General features: G+C 50.9%; 3 protein-coding genes across 3 annotated transcripts; all 3 read left to right on the top strand.

The window, feature by feature from the left end:
- The first annotated feature begins 3252 nt into the window (after positions 1–3252).
- LOC133534260 (histone H1B-like) lies at positions 3253–4280 on the top strand. Its single transcript, XM_061873359.1, has one exon. It carries the CDS (start codon positions 3410–3412, stop codon positions 4085–4087), a length of 678 nt encoding a protein of 225 aa, XP_061729343.1. The 5' UTR covers positions 3253–3409; the 3' UTR covers positions 4088–4280.
- Positions 4281–4650: 370 nt separating this feature from the next.
- LOC133534267 (histone H2A) lies at positions 4651–5352 on the top strand. Its single transcript, XM_061873367.1, has one exon. The coding sequence runs from the start codon at positions 4884–4886 to the stop codon at positions 5256–5258; it is 375 nt and encodes a 124-aa protein (XP_061729351.1). The 5' UTR covers positions 4651–4883; the 3' UTR covers positions 5259–5352.
- Positions 5353–11320: 5968 nt separating this feature from the next.
- On the top strand, positions 11321–11910 carry LOC133534265 (histone H2B). The gene has a single exon (XM_061873365.1). It carries the CDS (start codon positions 11391–11393, stop codon positions 11766–11768), a length of 378 nt encoding a protein of 125 aa, XP_061729349.1. The 5' UTR covers positions 11321–11390; the 3' UTR covers positions 11769–11910.
- Positions 11911–17088: the final 5178 nt, after the last annotated feature.

Raw genomic sequence — 17088 nt, 5'->3', positions numbered from 1 at the left:
CAAACTATGTAATAATAATACGAGACTATTTATATTCGATTCGATTGACGAACTTATTTCCTATAAGAATTTATAATAGACTGGAAATACATATAAATAAATAAAATCGTGATTAATTTTACGCAGTAACAAGACTCATAATGACTTCTAGAAGGTACCTAATCCGTCTAATAATATAGATGGAAATATCAAATTTTAAGTATACCTTTTCTGAAATATATTTACTGAATTATTACAATTGTATTAGAGGAGAAATAGAGAGAGAGAGAGAGAGAGAGAGGGCTACCTACACATATATAAGGCCAGATCTTTTACATGTGCCGGTTGTGCCGTCGTTATTTATAGTAATATGAAGTTTATCCCCTGTGTGTAGGTACCCAAAAAGAATTTAAATAACATATTATGAGAAATTATTTATATTTTGAAATAATCACATTTTAAGCGTTCGCATCGTGTGCTCCGATATTTTATAACCCCCGTCCCCCGTCTCCCCGCTATAGGGTGGAGCGTATAAATACAGCACCGCCAGGGTCGGTTATAGCTATTCCACTCGTGTCGACGCGCGCCGCAAGTCGTGTGTCGCGTGTGTTATATATTCCGTTATCTAAAAGTTTAATCTTTAACAAGTCGCAATGACCGGTCGCGGTAAGGGAGGTAAAGGCCTGGGGAAAGGAGGAGCCAAGCGCCACAGGAAGGTGCTCCGTGATAACATCCAGGGTATCACCAAGCCCGCCATCCGTCGTCTCGCTCGCAGAGGTGGCGTCAAGCGTATCTCCGGTCTGATCTACGAGGAGACCCGCGGCGTCCTGAAGGTGTTCCTCGAGAACGTGATCCGTGACGCGGTCACCTACACCGAGCACGCCAAGAGGAAGACCGTCACCGCCATGGACGTAGTCTACGCTCTGAAGCGTCAGGGCCGCACCCTCTACGGTTTCGGAGGTTAAGCAAGCGGCGCTGGACACGACGATATCGTGTAATACGTGTAACGTATTACCGTATCGCGCGCGAGCGCACCGCGTGCGTCCTTCTCGGACGCAAATACAAAAAAAGGCCCTTTTCAGGGCCGCAAATAATTCTATGATACGATTACGATACATAGTTTCAGTACCGATACAAACGGACAAACAATCTATCGATCTATCTATCTAACCTAACGTACATATTATACTTATTTACGTTAAAATAATATAATATAATTAATTAATTACTTACCCCGCACCCCAACTCCAATATTCCAAGTTGTACAGCCAGATTGCTTGCCGCATCGGTGGTTTGACGACAGCTCTCTGAAACAATTATGATAAAACGTATTGAGACTTTATTAACACGAAGTAGCAATCTACCACCGCACGGCAGTCTGTAAGTAAATACATACATACATAACTGAACGCCGACCGACCGCTCGTCAATACTTACATATTATGTATTGAAATTAGACAAAATGTGTTACCCTAAATTCCATAAATAAATTAATAAATATTATATCATGCAAGTTGCGGAAACTTGCATATTATAATATTCATGAACATTTCTACATAAATAAATGCATAAAATCAGTCATGCGCAATCTATGTGTACGAGTAGGTATATATCTATCTATGTATATACGATCGGATTGTACGTCTTGCTTTACGCGTGTCCGTCCGTCCGTCCGTCCGTCCGTCCGTCCGTCTATGATACTCGAAACAATTCATATATCATATATATATATTGATCGAATTAAAATGCTCCATTCTCTTCTCCTTTATCATTCTTCTCTCGCACCGCACAGATAGGTTCATTCATTCATTTCATACATTATTCTTATTTTTTTTTTCTCTTCTCTCCCGACTTCCCGACTCCATAGACTCCTCAGACAAGACACTAGCATAACTACATAACCTAACCTAACTTAACATTTAATTATGTTATCATTGGGTACTCACGTTTTCAAATATTAAAATCATGCCCTGCACTGCACTGCACTGCACTGCACCGCACAACACTGGATCAATTTATTTGTCACACGCTCACACACTTAGTTTTACTACTAATAATATGTAACACCATCAGTCACAATCGTCCAACAACCACTTAATAAAAACAAACAAACAAACAATCACACATATTTTATTTTACCCGCGATTCACCCGTGACCGACTCTCTCACTTGACCCTGCCCGACCTGAACTAATCGGCCATCTACTGATAACTACCGACTAGGATGCACTGTCCAATTAGGTAAAGGATTCGCAAATATTGCAAAAAACAGACAGGGACACCCACATTCCCCGCACCCACTCACACCTGACCTCACCCCCTCCTGAAGGTGGTAAATAGACTGGACTAGAAAAATGTTGGGTTTCGTCTTCTGTTGTGTATATAAACGCTATCGCGAATGTTCCTATGATGAATATATTATGTATGTATATATACTTACTTACTTACCTACCTATCTAAACATAATTAATAATCTTTATGATCAAAATTGTATACTTAATTTAAAATAATTTATATAGATTGTTGTTGTTTTAATATCGGCAGTCAGTCGGATCATCATAATATGTTAAAAAAAAAAAAAAATTTAACTAAAATACCTACGACCTTACACGACACGAGTCCCTACCATGCCCGTCATTTACGAGTGTCGCTGTACGATCCTCGTAGAAGAGAGAGATATATATATTTAACTAAACGAATTACAATAATATACGCGGCGTGAATGTGTTTATCATTATTACGATATATCGATATAAATAATAGAATAATATTTAAACATAATATAAATTACCTATCCCTGTTTTACATCGATACCAGCAGAGAGCAAACCAGTGAACGTAGGCAATCAAAGTCGCGGTACGGCTGTTTTACGACAGTGAATACAACAAGTCAAAATAACATTATAATGACAATTTCATAATGTTGTTATTGTGTCAGATCCATCTATGGTATCTTCGCTTTTAACTGGAAAACACATAATACCGTTAAATGTGATTTTAATTAAAAAAAATCAGTTTTTAAACTGACCCGAGGTGTCCGCAACCTATAATACCAAAAGTAAAGTTCTCCCATTCGTTTATCGGCGTTCCAAATAATATAAATGTTATAAAAATACATATATCAATTCATAAAGAATATATATGTGCAATTTTATTATAATCATTATAATATAATTGACTATAAATTTAGTTTAATCATAAACGAGTAAGTGAAAAGTTGGAAGTGTTATTACGAGAAAACGTCCCGCGACATAAGGGTCTGCGTTACGGTTAAGCCGTAGGACATATATAATCGGTGGCGCCCCCATAGGCGTGTTTAGTACTCGCCAGCGCAGCGCTCCGCTTACACGCGTCCGCTGTTCTCTTTGCGCAGTTCGTGCGATTTACTAATTTGTGTTTGTAACAACTTATTTGCTTATTTCGACATTAAATATGGCCGATACCGCAGTTGCTGCCGACGCTCCAGCCCCGGCGACGCCCGCGAAGAAACCGAAGGCGTCCGCCTCCGCAGGCGCTAAGAAGCCTAAGGCGAAGCCCACCCACCCCAAGACCTCGGAGATGGTTAACAGCGCCATCAAGGAGTTGAAGGAGAGAAGCGGTTCGTCCCTGCAGGCTATCAAGAAATACATCGCCGCCCAGTACAAGGTCGACGCCGAGAAGCTGGCGCCGTTCATCAGAAAATATCTGAAGAGCGCAGTCGAATCCGGCGCACTGATTCAGACCAAAGGCAAGGGCGCGTCCGGCTCGTTCAAACTGGAGTCAAAGTCATCGTCAACCGGCAAGAAGCCCGCTGCGGCCAAGAAATCTACCGCTAAATCTTCAGCCGCCGCTAAGAAGCCCGCCGCAGCTAAGCCGGCTAAGGCGAAGAAGGCCGCCGCGTCCCCGGCCAAGCCTAAGGCCGCCACAAAAGACAAGAAGGCCGCCGCCGCCAAGAAGAAGCCCGCCGCGAAGAAACCATCCACCCCCGCCAAGGGCAAGAGCGCCGCCGCGCCCAAGGCCAAGAAGACCGCGAAGCCGCCGACCAAGAAGCCTAAAGCTCCCAAGCCCAAGAAAGCTGCGGCCGCTCCCAAAGCGAAGCCCGCCGCTAAGAAGGCTGCCGCGAAGAAGTAAGACTGCGAGCGCGTTGTCGTCGTCGTCGTCGTTCTTACATCGGTCGTGCGTGACTGTAGTGATATGTTGTTAGAGGAGATGTTGATTGTCGTTGCTATATATTATTATACGACGACGTGTCGCCTCTTCTCGACTCACGTCATACGCCTGTGCGCGTTAAACGCACATCAAAAAGCCCTTTTCAGGGCTAACAAATGTATTCAAGGGTTCATCGCCTCTGTTTCATTGCAACAAGCACATACACGAGTCGATCGATCAAAATAAATCAAATAAATAAATAAAGAAACAAACAAACAACTCGATCTTAAATCAAGTGTCTTATAAGCAACTCTTAACACAAAAATACATCTGTAAACAAACAGACATTTGGAAAAGTCTCAATATGATATGATATGATTATTATCATTATGATCTCAATATAATACATATTATGTTAGGTTTTCATAAATTTATTTACACACGAACGTGAATAAACACACACCCGTTAGTATAACCAACAAAATTTTATATTAATTAATTAATTAATTAATTTATTTATTTATTTAAAGTCTTAGATTTCAAACAATCAATCAATCGTTTCAAACATTTTATCTCTATCTAAATCGTGCTCTTGCTCGCGGGGCGTTGATTGGTCGATCGGGCTCGTGTTATGTCGGCTCGTTGTATCCCCACTAACAGCGCACTCCGTGAACCTATATAATCTTAGGGGCGCTGTGCCAATTTTTTAATATTACACTGACAAGCATTCGTGCTCTCGTTTTGTGTGTGTGTAAATTAAACTTAAATCTCTTAAAACATGTCTGGACGCGGTAAAGGTGGCAAGGTTAAGGGAAAGGCAAAGTCCCGTTCTAACCGTGCCGGACTCCAGTTCCCCGTCGGACGTATCCACAGGCTTCTACGGAAGGGTAACTACGCCGAGCGCGTAGGTGCCGGAGCCCCGGTGTACCTCGCCGCCGTCATGGAGTACCTGGCCGCTGAGGTTCTCGAGTTGGCGGGTAACGCCGCCCGCGACAACAAGAAGACCAGGATCATCCCCAGACATCTTCAGCTGGCTATCCGCAACGACGAGGAGTTGAACAAGCTCCTCTCCGGTGTGACCATCGCCCAGGGCGGTGTGCTGCCTAACATTCAGGCCGTGCTCCTGCCCAAGAAGACCGAGAAGAAGGCTTAAGTGCACTTCACTTCTCATCTACATGGCTACATCTATAGCGGTGACACCCGGCTATCGGTGAATGTGTGCATTTGTCTCGTGTATATTTATTTATCGCACGGGACCTCTGTTACATTCCCGCCCGAGTGGCCGTTACAAAAGGCCCTTTTCAGGGCCACAATATAATTCTGTGATAACGTTTATAAGTTTCATGTATATAACGCATACGTATATGATGTCATTCGATCGATCAAATTTATGAAACAATGAATGCAATGATAATTGTAAGTAGATTAACTGTATCCTAATATAGAATATTTGTAATATTCTAAATTGGAGATATTTATCGCGTCGAGAAATATCGAATGTTAAACGACAATTTATTTATTATTATATGGTTATTAAGCATACGAATAAATATATATATATATGATAATTAAACTTTATTATAACTATATTATTACATAGTACATCCGGTGGTAGAATAATAATATAGTTATAATAAAGTGTAATAACAACACGCGCTTGCACTCCCCACCATGCCGACCGACGATATTAATAATGCACGAACGCCATTGGTCGAGATACCGCCGGCGCGACGCTCGATCTTTAATCCCCTATTTCCCGTTCGCCGCGCTAACAAAAATTGAGGTATCAAATCCGGATTTCACAGAGAGTCGCGACTGTGACGTTGAAGGGACCGCACGCGCTTGAGCTAGCTCTCGAGACTTACGCACCCTATCCAACTCACTAGTTGTCTTGTGTTAGCTTCAGTGTTTGTGCAAAGTGCAGTGGCCCCCAGTGTTGAAAGACCACTTTCGTAGTGGCCGTTTGTTGGTGGATACCTAACGGTGACAACCCAAACCACGAACGGGGCACCATAGCCCAGTCCCAGCATAGTGCTACTGTATTATCTTGTGCTTACTCTGTGTTAATTTACAGGTCAACCCGCGACGCCACACAATGTTCATACAGAGGACGCCTCCCAAGGCGGCAAAGGCCGCAACGGAGGAAAGCGCAGCCACAGCGACGACTTCGTCACGGGTGATAAAGCTCCCGGACACTGGCCTGCTCCTGCTCGCCGATACCGAGGACGAACCCGAAAGCAAAGGACCAAAGCGTTTGCCGGCGCGTGGAAGCTACACGGGGTCAACCATGTCAAATAGTGACTCGGAAGAGCACATTGACGTCGTTGACTCCGCGGAAGCTACTAGCGAAGGCTCAAACGCGGAGGGCCAATGCGATTCGGGGACGCCCGAGGACGGGGAACCGGAGCAGACAGCAGTCGTCGAGAGTCTGGCACGTGGCGATTTCTCGTGCCTCGACTTGTCGCCACTAGACTTGTCTCGGTCTGACCAATCGCCACGTGGTAGTAAATCACCACGTGCCGAAAGTCCGTCCCAACCGGCCGGCAACCTCATCACGCCGGCCAACTCGCCGCAACGCCGCCGCAAGTCGCCCTGCCGCCCTCAGCCCGGCCTCGAGATGACCGGGGACGCCTGGATGGCGATTTTCGAGAAACTCGACAGAGTAGCTCGGGGATCGCTAGATAGTTGCGTCCTCGGTCCGCTCGAGGCGGCGCTACTGTCAACCCTGTTGACGCACTCTGGGGTGCGTCAACAGAAGAGACAGCGGGAAGAGGACAGCCCGCCGACACAGGAGGAGAAACGGGAATGCAACCGTATCACTCCTGTGTCGCGCGGTCCTACTCAACCCGCGGTCTGCCCACAGGTCTCCCAACAGCCGATGGACACAGCGGAGCCATCGACACCAGCCGCCGGAACATCACACCAGCCACCAAAGCGTAAAGTACTGCTGCCTACGCCGGCAGCTAGCACTGACACATACGCCGCCGCGGCCAAATCGCCGCCGCCAAAGCCTAAAAAGGCTAATACCGCCCCCTCTTCATCTTCATCCGCAGGTACCACAGCCAGCATCAAGAAGAGGCCTGGCCAGCCGGCCAAGTACAAGCCACCCCAGATCCTGGTCGAGGACTTCCCGGACTGGCGCCGTCACGTACAGGCCATCAACAAGCGGCTTGGGTTCTCGGCCACAACCGAGACCGCAGGCCCAAAAGGCCTCCGTTTCTACCCTAGGTCCGGGGTAGAATACATAGGGGTCAAGAAGTACCTCGTGGAGCAGCGGGACCTTCACCACAAGCTCGAGTTCGTCGAGCACGCGGAGAGGTCCGCCATGCCAATGAAGGCCGCAATCCGCGGCCTTCCACCGACAACGACGGTGCAAGACGTCAAGGACGCTTGCGCCGAAAAGGGGTATAACGTATCGCATTCTAAACTTATATCCCCAGGCAGAGGACGAGGAAGCAGCGTGTTCTTCGTCGAGCTCGTCGGGACGGAACGCGAGAATCCAGGCTTCCTGGACCTCACGGACCTAGCCGGCATCACCACCAAGGTTCGTGTCGAACCTTGGAGAGGTAAGCCCGGGCCACCGCAATGTCACCGGTGCCAGGGGTTTAGGCATTCGTCCCACGGGTGCCACAGGGCGGTCCGGTGCGTCAAGTGCTCACTGGACCACCACTCAAACGAGTGCACGAGACCGAAGGAGGAGCCAGCCACGTGCTGCAACTGCTTCGGGGACCACCCTGCCAACCACAGGCAGTGCCCAGCTTACCTCGCAGAGCTGAGGAATTGGCGTGCGGGTACTCGCTCTCACACCCGCCGCCCGCCCACCCGCCGCCAGCCGCAACGAGGCCCAGACACGAGGGCCTCGGACACTCCAGTCATGGTAGTAGAATCTTCCACAGGTTCTCTGATGGCGCCAGCCAACCAGCCGAAGGACCGGACGACGGGTCAGCAGCGACGACAGCAACAGCAGAGGAAGCCACAAACAGAGCCCAGAGCGACGCCACCCGCAGCGCCCCCCGCGTTCGACACTGAAGCGTTGCACAAGAGCATAGTCGCCACGGTGCAAGCCGCGGTGACTGAGTCCTTGAAGGCAACGCTAGACGAGTTGGTAGTAGTTATTAAGTCTCTGACTAAGACTGGCTAAAACCCAGACTTAGCCCTCCTCTCTCAGCAATAACGCAAGTTATTCGCCAGCTGCACTTTTATACGGCCTTAAAGAGAAAGATTTAAGAGTTGTATATTGGAACGCGCAGACATTAAATGGTAAAATTAATGATCTCCGCACTTTCCTCCACAGCCAAGACATCGACGTCATGCTGATCAGCGAGACAAAGCTGAAACCATCAATGACGCTCACAGCCAGCGGCTACATCGTGTACCGCTTCGACCAAAGGAGGCCCGACGACGGAGCCCCTTACAGAGGCCTCGCAGTCCTCATAAAGAGGACTATCATCCACCAACTGGTGGACATGCCGCAGCCAACATCATTCTCTGCTCTAGGGGTAGATATCAAACTGCAAAGGCATAATCTGCGCTTGTTTGCTATCTACAGGCCTTGCGGTTACTGCCGGATAGCAGAGATGCAAGCCGACCTACAGCAGCTTCTGGTGGACTCCCCCGTGCCGACCATCCTGGCCGGGGACTTCAACGCCGAGCATCCCGCTTGGAACTCCTCCGCGCACTCCCCTCCGGGGGACATCATCTACCGGATCGTGGAGGACCTGGATCTCGTAGCGGCCGGGCCGTACGAGCCCACCCACTACCACGACTCCGATGTGTACCGCAGAGGTACCACCATCGACTTCGCGATTTCACGCGGAGTCAATGCCCTTATGCGGCACGAGGTATTTCACGATCTCTCATCCGACCACAGGCCGGTGCTCCTGACCATCGCAGACCAGCCGACGACGAGACTCACCAAAGGACCTGGACGCCGCTACGACTGGACGGCTTTCTCAGAAGCCATGGTAAACACTCCCCGTACAGGTCCCATCTCGACCGCAGAAGAGGTCAACGCAGCAGCAACAACAATCACGGAGGACATCAAGGCGGCCCTCACAGTGGCAGGCCGCACGATCCCGCAGACGGACCGGCGCACCCCTCTCCCAAGGCCGCTCCAAGCGCTTTTGGAGAAAAAGCGCTGGTACAGGAAACAGTGGCAAAGGACTAGGGCTCAGTCGGTCAAGGCTGAGCTCAATCGTCTAGAGCGACTGTTAAGGGACAAACTCAGCGAGCACAGAGCTGCAAGCTGGGAAGCACACATTGACAGCATAACTGATCACGTTCCGTCCATCCACAGGTTATGCAGACAACTCAGCACGGCGCCCGAACCAATTCGGCCCCTACTGGACGACACGGACGGGTACCTGAAGTACACTGCCAAGGACAGAGCGGAAATACTCGCTCGCAGCCTTGAGCAACAATTCAGGCCCAATCCCGACACCGACCCGCAGCACACAGCGGACATCGTTCAACACGTTCGAGATTATCTCAGCGTGCCTGTACAGACACACGATGACCCACTGTACTTCTCTCCTTCACAGGTCCAGGCGTCCATCAAACGCCACTGCAACCCGAGGAAGGCGCCGGGCCCCGACGAGATCCCAAACATGGCGCTCCGCCACCTGCCGCTAAACACCTTAGCGGCGGTGGCGCGCCTGTTCAACGGGATCCTGCGGTCGGGGCACTTCCCCGACATCTGGAAGACCGGGCGGGTCATCGTCCTTCCCAAACCAGGGAAGGACAGAAAAGACCCGAAGAACTACCGGCCAATCACGTTGCTATGCAACCTCTCTAAGGTGTTTGAGAGGATGCTGCTCCGGCACCTCTCACCACACATCACTCCCAGGCCGGAGCAATTTGGTTTCAGGTCTCAACACTCCACGACGCTGCAGCTCACCCGCGTCCTACACCACATGGGCGCGGCGCTCAACAAGAAGGAGTTCACAGTCGCGGTTCTCCTAGACATGGAGAAAGCTTTTGACCGAGTCTGGCACGATGGTCTAATATACAAACTTTCTCTGTCCACAGCACCCCGCCGCATCGTGAGAGTCATCGCATCCTTCCTGACAGACCGCCGCTTCCACGTACAAGTGGAAAACGCGGTGTCGCAGGAACGCCGCATCCAGGCTGGCGTCCCGCAGGGGAGCTGCCTGTCGCCCGCATGCTATGCGTGCTATACCGACGACATTCCTGTCGTTGGGCAAGCGCAGCTAGCCCTCTTCGCAGACGACGCCGCCTACTTTGCGACATCTTTTAAGATGCCGCACGCTGTATCCAAGATACAGCCGACGCTTGACGCCCTTCCTGACTGGCTCTCCAAATGGAGGCTATCAGTCAATGTGGGCAAAACGCAAGCTCTCATCACAGGGCAAGCCACCGCCCTACCCAATCCTCCTTCTCTTTTAGGTCAGCCGCTCACATGGTCGCCCGCAGTGAAATACCTGGGGGTGACCATAGACAGGAGGCTCAACATGGACCGGCACGCCGCAGACACAGTTCGAAGAGCGAAAGTCGCTCGCATGTGTCTGCGTCCGGTCTTCTGCAGTAAGCTCCCTGTACGGACCAAGCTTGGTCTGTACAAAGCTTACGTACGATCAAGACTGACTTATGCTTCACCTGCCTGGTACTCTTTCTGTTCCAGGTCAAACAAGGAGAAGATGAGGCGCCAGGAGACCCTCACACTGAGGACCATCCTCAAGTGCCCGCGGTACGTCAGCAACGCAGCCCTCACCGAGACACTGAAGTGGCGCGGCCTGGAGGAGTTCGTCGAGCGTCTCGCGCGGGTCATGTTTGACCGCGCGGACAACGCCGGCCTGGACCATCTTCGGGACATCGCGCCACACCACAACACCAGACCTCCGGAGAGGTGGGCTCGGGACTTGCCCCGAGCCCTTCTACACCAGCAGTAGCTGACAAGCACTGCTCACCACACTACATTCGGATGCAACACGCCACACACGCCAGCTAAGCTGCCGGTCGCCTTCTCCGCGGCTCCATAACCTGGCCCCGCTCAAACGGTATCACCAGGTTAGGGGCCGTGGGGTTGGATAAACGATCGGTAGCGAAGAGCTGGCCCACACCAGCAACCCACACCGTCCCCAAAATGACGGCCACTCGACCACCCCACCAGTCGGTGGGGAAGCGACCCGCGACAGCCGCCGCAGCCATTGTGCGGTAGCGGCCCCTCATACCCCCCTGACGGGGGGTATCGACAGATTACTCTCGGATTTCACATAGCAAGTTCGACTCTCGTACTGTAAGCATCTAACTAACTACTTATATCATAATGCCACCCAAGACTAGCGGTAAGGCCGCCAAGAAATCCGGCAAGGCTCAGAAGAACATCTCCAAGTCGGACTCTAAGAAAAAGAAGAAGCATAAGCGCAAGGAGAGCTACGCCATCTACATATACAAGGTGCTCAAGCAGGTCCACCCCGACACCGGTATCTCCAGCAAGGCCATGTCTATCATGAACTCTTTCGTGAACGACATCTTCGAGCGCATCGCCGCCGAGGCCTCCCGCCTGGCTCACTACAACAAGAGGTCCACCATCACCAGCAGGGAGGTGCAGACCTCCGTGAGGCTCTTGCTGCCCGGTGAGCTCGCCAAGCACGCCGTCAGTGAAGGCACTAAGGCCGTCACCAAGTACACCAGCTCCAAGTAAGCGTCCGTCGTTCCTCGTGTGCGGTCTGTCTTTTCTCAATACACATTTTAGTGTAATGGGTTAGGTAGTTCGTATTGCGACACGACACGCTGCGAGAGTGTGGTTTGTGCTACAAACAAAAAGGCCCTTTTCAGGGCCACAAATACGTTCTGAATATGATATAAAAAGTTTCTAGCCGTCCATACGGTGTCAATCGATCGATAAATAAATAATCATCAGTGGCAGTAGTATAAAATCACAATTATTATTAGCATTTTAAGCTAAGTTAATTTGCTAGTAGTAGCGGTAATCTTATGATTATTATACACATGTATTCACGGACGCGCGTAAATATTTTAAAACTAAACATATATATAAATATGTCTAACATAATATAATATATGTAGGTAATGCTTCTCTTATAACTTATAGTAGTGCTTCTGTTATAGTACACAGTTGGGTTTGATCGAGTTAGGTTCCGCGGAGTTAGGTTCCGAGGAGTTAGGTTCCCCGTAGTTAGGTTCCGCGGAGTTAGGTTCCGAGGAGTTAGGTTCCCCGGAGTTAGGTTTGATATGATTAAGTTTTTTTTTTTTATTTTTTTACGAAAAATAATAATAATAATTGATAAATGGAGTTAGGTTTGTTCGTGTTCGAGGTTTCTTGAAGTTAAATTACGTTTTAAATAACTACTCTTATGTAAAACTATATATACGAGTATATATGTATTAATGTGTATATAATATTATGTATTAATATTTAAATAATATTTTATTGACATTGTACACCACAAATCGAAATGGTGAGAAAGGAAGAGGGGGTGAGGGGGCCGTTTATGTGAATTTTATAGCCCTCTCGCTCACACGGACACTAACTCCGTCTCTTTCCGACCAGCACATAAAAGACGCCGGCGACGCGTTGCTTCGTTTATTCCCTCTCGTGACTCGTTAAAGTAACGTACACGCGTGTCGTAGTAATTTTTCGCAATGGCCCGTACCAAACAGACCGCTCGTAAATCCACCGGTGGTAAAGCGCCCCGCAAACAGCTCGCCACCAAGGCGGCCCGCAAGAGTGCGCCCGCCACCGGCGGTGTCAAGAAACCCCATCGCTACAGACCCGGCACCGTAGCCCTACGTGAGATCCGTCGCTACCAGAAGAGCACTGAGCTTCTGATCCGCAAGCTGCCCTTCCAGCGTCTGGTCCGTGAGATCGCTCAGGACTTCAAGACCGACCTGCGCTTCCAGAGCTCCGCCGTTATGGCTCTCCAGGAGGCCAGCGAGGCTTACCTCGTCGGTCTCTTCGAGGACACCAACCTGTGCGCCATCCACGCCAAGCGTGTCACCATCATGCCCAAGGACATCCAGCTGGCTCGCAGGATCCGCGGTGAACGTGCTTAAACGTCCTGTGTGTATGTGTGTGTGCCTAAACCACCACGCTAAAACTGACACGAAGCATAAATCGCCGAACGCAGTCTGCGCGAACGCATAAGGTTACATTATATGTATTATTTTGTACCACGCGTTTTGCGTTTGGACATGCGAACGTGAAGCTTCTGTCAAATCAAAAGGCCCTTTTCAGGGCCACACATAATTCGAAAAATTAACAAATGTTTCTTTGAACAAACACTTGCTTAGTTAAATCGATCGGTCCCCTATACATAATAAAATACTTACAAACTATGTAATAATAATACGAGACTATTTATATTCGATTCGATTGACGAACTTATTTCCTATAAGAATTTATAATAGACTGGAAATACATATAAATAAATAAAATCGTGATTAATTTTACGCAGTAACAAGACTCATAATGACTTCTAGAAGGTACCTAATCCGTCTAATAATATAGATGGAAATATCAAATTTTAAGTATACCTTTTCTGAAATATATTTACTGAATTATTACAATTGTATTAGAGGAGAAATAGAGAGAGAGAGAGAGAGAGAGAGGGCTACCTACACATATATAAGGCCAGATCTTTTACATGTGCCGGTTGTGCCGTCGTTATTTATAGTAATATGAAGTTTATCCCCTGTGTGTAGGTACCCAAAAAGAATTTAAATAACATATTATGAGAAATTATTTATATTTTGAAATAATCACATTTTAAGCGTTCGCATCGTGTGCTCCGATATTTTATAACCCCCGTCCCCCGTCTCCCCGCTATAGGGTGGAGCGTATAAATACAGCACCGCCAGGGTCGGTTATAGCTAGGAACGCCACCGGAGCCACCTTGTTCGGACGCACCTGCACAGCCCTCTTGCCACTCGTACGCGCTTTTCCTGAGGAAAAGTCTCGTCGGAATGCGCCCGGTTCGCCGGAGAAGATAGCCTGCTGCCCACTGAAGCCTGAAACCGGTCGCCCAAACTGCGGAACCAGACCCTGCCCGGAGAGGAACTGCAGCTTGGACCACGGCCGGTGATGCGTCGCAAGCGGATCTCCACACCCGATTGACACCGAAGATGCACGAAGGGTCGAGGCACCCCCCCACCCCTCCGGGTCGGGCGGGTACTCGACGAAGTGGATTTTCAATCCCACCCGCAGCCGCAACGAGGAAACTCGCGACCCCCCCCGTCCCCTCGGATAGGGTGGGTAGTTCGAAACGCGAGTTTCTCCGCACACCCGCACGAAACCCGCCTACGGAAACCAACCCCCCCGCTCGCGCGGGGTCGGTAGGTAGTACGGAAAGCGGGTTTTCGCACCCACCTACACCAACGACGTCGCAGCCAGACGCCGATTTCGACGACGAGATCGCCGAAATCACGGACGCCTCAACAACCGCTCCCGCCGACGGCTCCCCAAAGCCGTGGCACTCGGCCGACGCAGCCCCTGGACGCACCTTCTCGCCGGTCCCGCGGGAAGCTCAGCTCCGACTTGCCCCTCTCGAGCTACTGGATCGGGATCGCATCCTAGTCGCTCGACTGGCGCAAGTCGGTAACATGTCTCCAGGCATGGAGGCGTGGATGGCAGCCTACATCAGGCTGCAAGGGCACGCTCTGGGACAACGCGTAGAGCTGCTTCCAGAAGACGCCGCATTCCTCCGCTTCCTGGAGGAGAACCCGACTGTCCTATCACCTTCGGCAGTGAAGAGGAAGCCGGAGAGCAGCCCACCTGAAAAGCAAGACCCGAAGAGGGTCTGCCAGAAAATCTCGCCGCCCACAGACCCGCGACTCCGCGCCCGACCAGGAGCCGCCCCGCAGCCTGCACCCGGCCCTAAAAAGGCCACCGATTGCGACGCAACTCGCACCGAAGCCTCAGTGACGGATCCCCAGGCCCCAGGACCTAGGCCCAGCACGAGCTACTCGGACGCCGTAGCCCTCCCCTCGGGCTCAACAGTCCCGAGCACCGCAACCTCCGGCAGCAAGGCTGCCAAAAAACAAACAAAAAAAATAGAAACTGCACCCAAAAAAAATAATACAATGACTACTAAAAAGAGCAATAGTAGCGAGCAGCCTTGCGGCAACGATGGAGAGGGTACACAAAAAAAGAAAAAACTCAGATACCCCGCCATCGTTGCCGACATACTACCGAGCTGGCCGAGGGTCCTGGAGGACCTCACGCAGGAGCTCGGGGAACCGCCCTTCACTAAGCCGAAAGGGGAGGGCATCCGCTTCGAACCCCGCTCGGAGGCGGAATACCGCCTCATCATACGACACCTGACGAAGATGGAGGACGCAGCGATCGCCTCCATCGAAGAAGCAAAGAAGAAAGGGGAGACCACAGACGTCATCAAGCCGCTCTTCAACATCTACGGGCTGGAGATGGAGAAGCGGCTTAAAGTTGCCGTCAGAGGCCTCCCCGCAAAGACACCGATAACCGACCTAATGGGCGCCTTGGAGAAGCATGGACACCCCGTGGAATATGCCAAGGAGATCTGCGCGAGAGCTGGACGCCCGGGCTCATTATACTTCGTGCAGCTCGCGGGGACCGCCCGGGACCACGCGAGCATCTACGGGGTGTCAGAGCTGCTCCACATCCGAGGAGTGAAAGTGGAGGCATGGCGCGGGAAGAGGGGTCCCGCACAATGCCACCGCTGCCAGGGCTTTGGCCACTCCTCCCACGGCTGTCACCAAGAAGCTGCCTGCGTTCGCTGCGCCGAGCCCCACCGCGCGGAGCAGTGCACCAGGCCCCGCGACATGAAGGCCACCTGCAAAAACTGCAGGGGCCCCCACCCTGGGAACCACAAGAATTGCCCAGCGTACAAGAAGGCCTACAGACTATGGAAAGCCGGGAAATCCTATTTCCCGGCCCCGTCCCGCCCGGGACCTCTAACCAACGCCGCGATCGAGAAGCCCACGGTGGAAGAGTCGGCGCCATCAACCCTGATGGCGCCGGCAAACCCCCCCACCCAAAGGGGGGTGTCAAGACCGCGGCAGGCGAGAGAGCCCGGGTCTCCGACGAAAAAGAAGCCAGTGCCCACAGCCACCGCAATACAGGCAGCGCCAGCTCTACCCTCCGCTGCACCTCCACCTTCGCCGCCAACGCCGGCTCCAGCCACCAGAACCACGCCGTCCCCCGCTGAACAAGAGGTCGACGCGCTGATCGAGCTCCTGGGCAGCCCGGAATGGCCCCGGCAGCCTTTTTAGAAAAGAAGAGAAAAAAAAAAATAACAACAACAAAGCCATGATCGGCCACCGGTCGGCCATGGCCCAGAAGCCCTCGCCCTTGAAAAGGGCACAAGAAAGACCCGCCCGTTGTTACGGGCGGCGACTAGATACCGCCAAGAATCCAAAAAGGATGGAAAGGCCACTCACACCAAAGTACTTTGGTGTGAAAGAAGCAAGATCGGTTATAGCTATTCCACTCGTGTCGACGCGCGCCGCAAGTCGTGTGTCGCGTGTGTTATATATTCCGTTATCTAAAAGTTTAATCTTTAACAAGTCGCAATGACCGGTCGCGGTAAGGGAGGTAAAGGCCTGGGGAAAGGAGGAGCCAAGCGCCACAGGAAGGTGCTCCGTGATAACATCCAGGGTATCACCAAGCCCGCCATCCGTCGTCTCGCTCGCAGAGGTGGCGTCAAGCGTATCTCCGGTCTGATCTACGAGGAGACCCGCGGCGTCCTGAAGGTGTTCCTCGAGAACGTGATCCGTGACGCGGTCACCTACACCGAGCACGCCAAGAGGAAGACCGTCACCGCCATGGACGTAGTCTACGCTCTGAAGCGTCAGGGCCGCACCCTCTACGGTTTCGGAGGTTAAGCAAGCGGCGCTGGACACGACGATATCGTGTAATACGTGTAACGTATTACCGTATCGCGCGCGAGCGCACCGCGTGCGTCCTTCTCGGACGCAAATACAAAAAAAGGCCCTTTTCAGGGCCGCAAATAATTCTATGATACGAT

Source organism: Cydia pomonella, unplaced genomic scaffold, assembly GCF_033807575.1.
Source record: "Cydia pomonella isolate Wapato2018A unplaced genomic scaffold, ilCydPomo1 PGA_scaffold_76, whole genome shotgun sequence".
Taxonomy (NCBI): Eukaryota; Metazoa; Arthropoda; class Insecta; order Lepidoptera; family Tortricidae; genus Cydia; species Cydia pomonella.
The sequence above is the reverse complement of the archived record's forward strand: the minus strand, read 5'-3'. Positions and strand labels throughout refer to the sequence as shown.

What these genes read in the sequence shown, in the direction of transcription:
- LOC133534267 (XM_061873367.1), top strand. Translation starts at nt 4,884, where the DNA reads ATGTCTGGACGCGGTAAAGGTGGCAAGGTTAAGGGAAAGGCAAAGTCC.
- LOC133534265 (XM_061873365.1), top strand. Translation starts at nt 11,391, where the DNA reads ATGCCACCCAAGACTAGCGGTAAGGCCGCCAAGAAATCCGGCAAGGCT.
- LOC133534260 (XM_061873359.1), top strand. Translation starts at nt 3,410, where the DNA reads ATGGCCGATACCGCAGTTGCTGCCGACGCTCCAGCCCCGGCGACGCCC.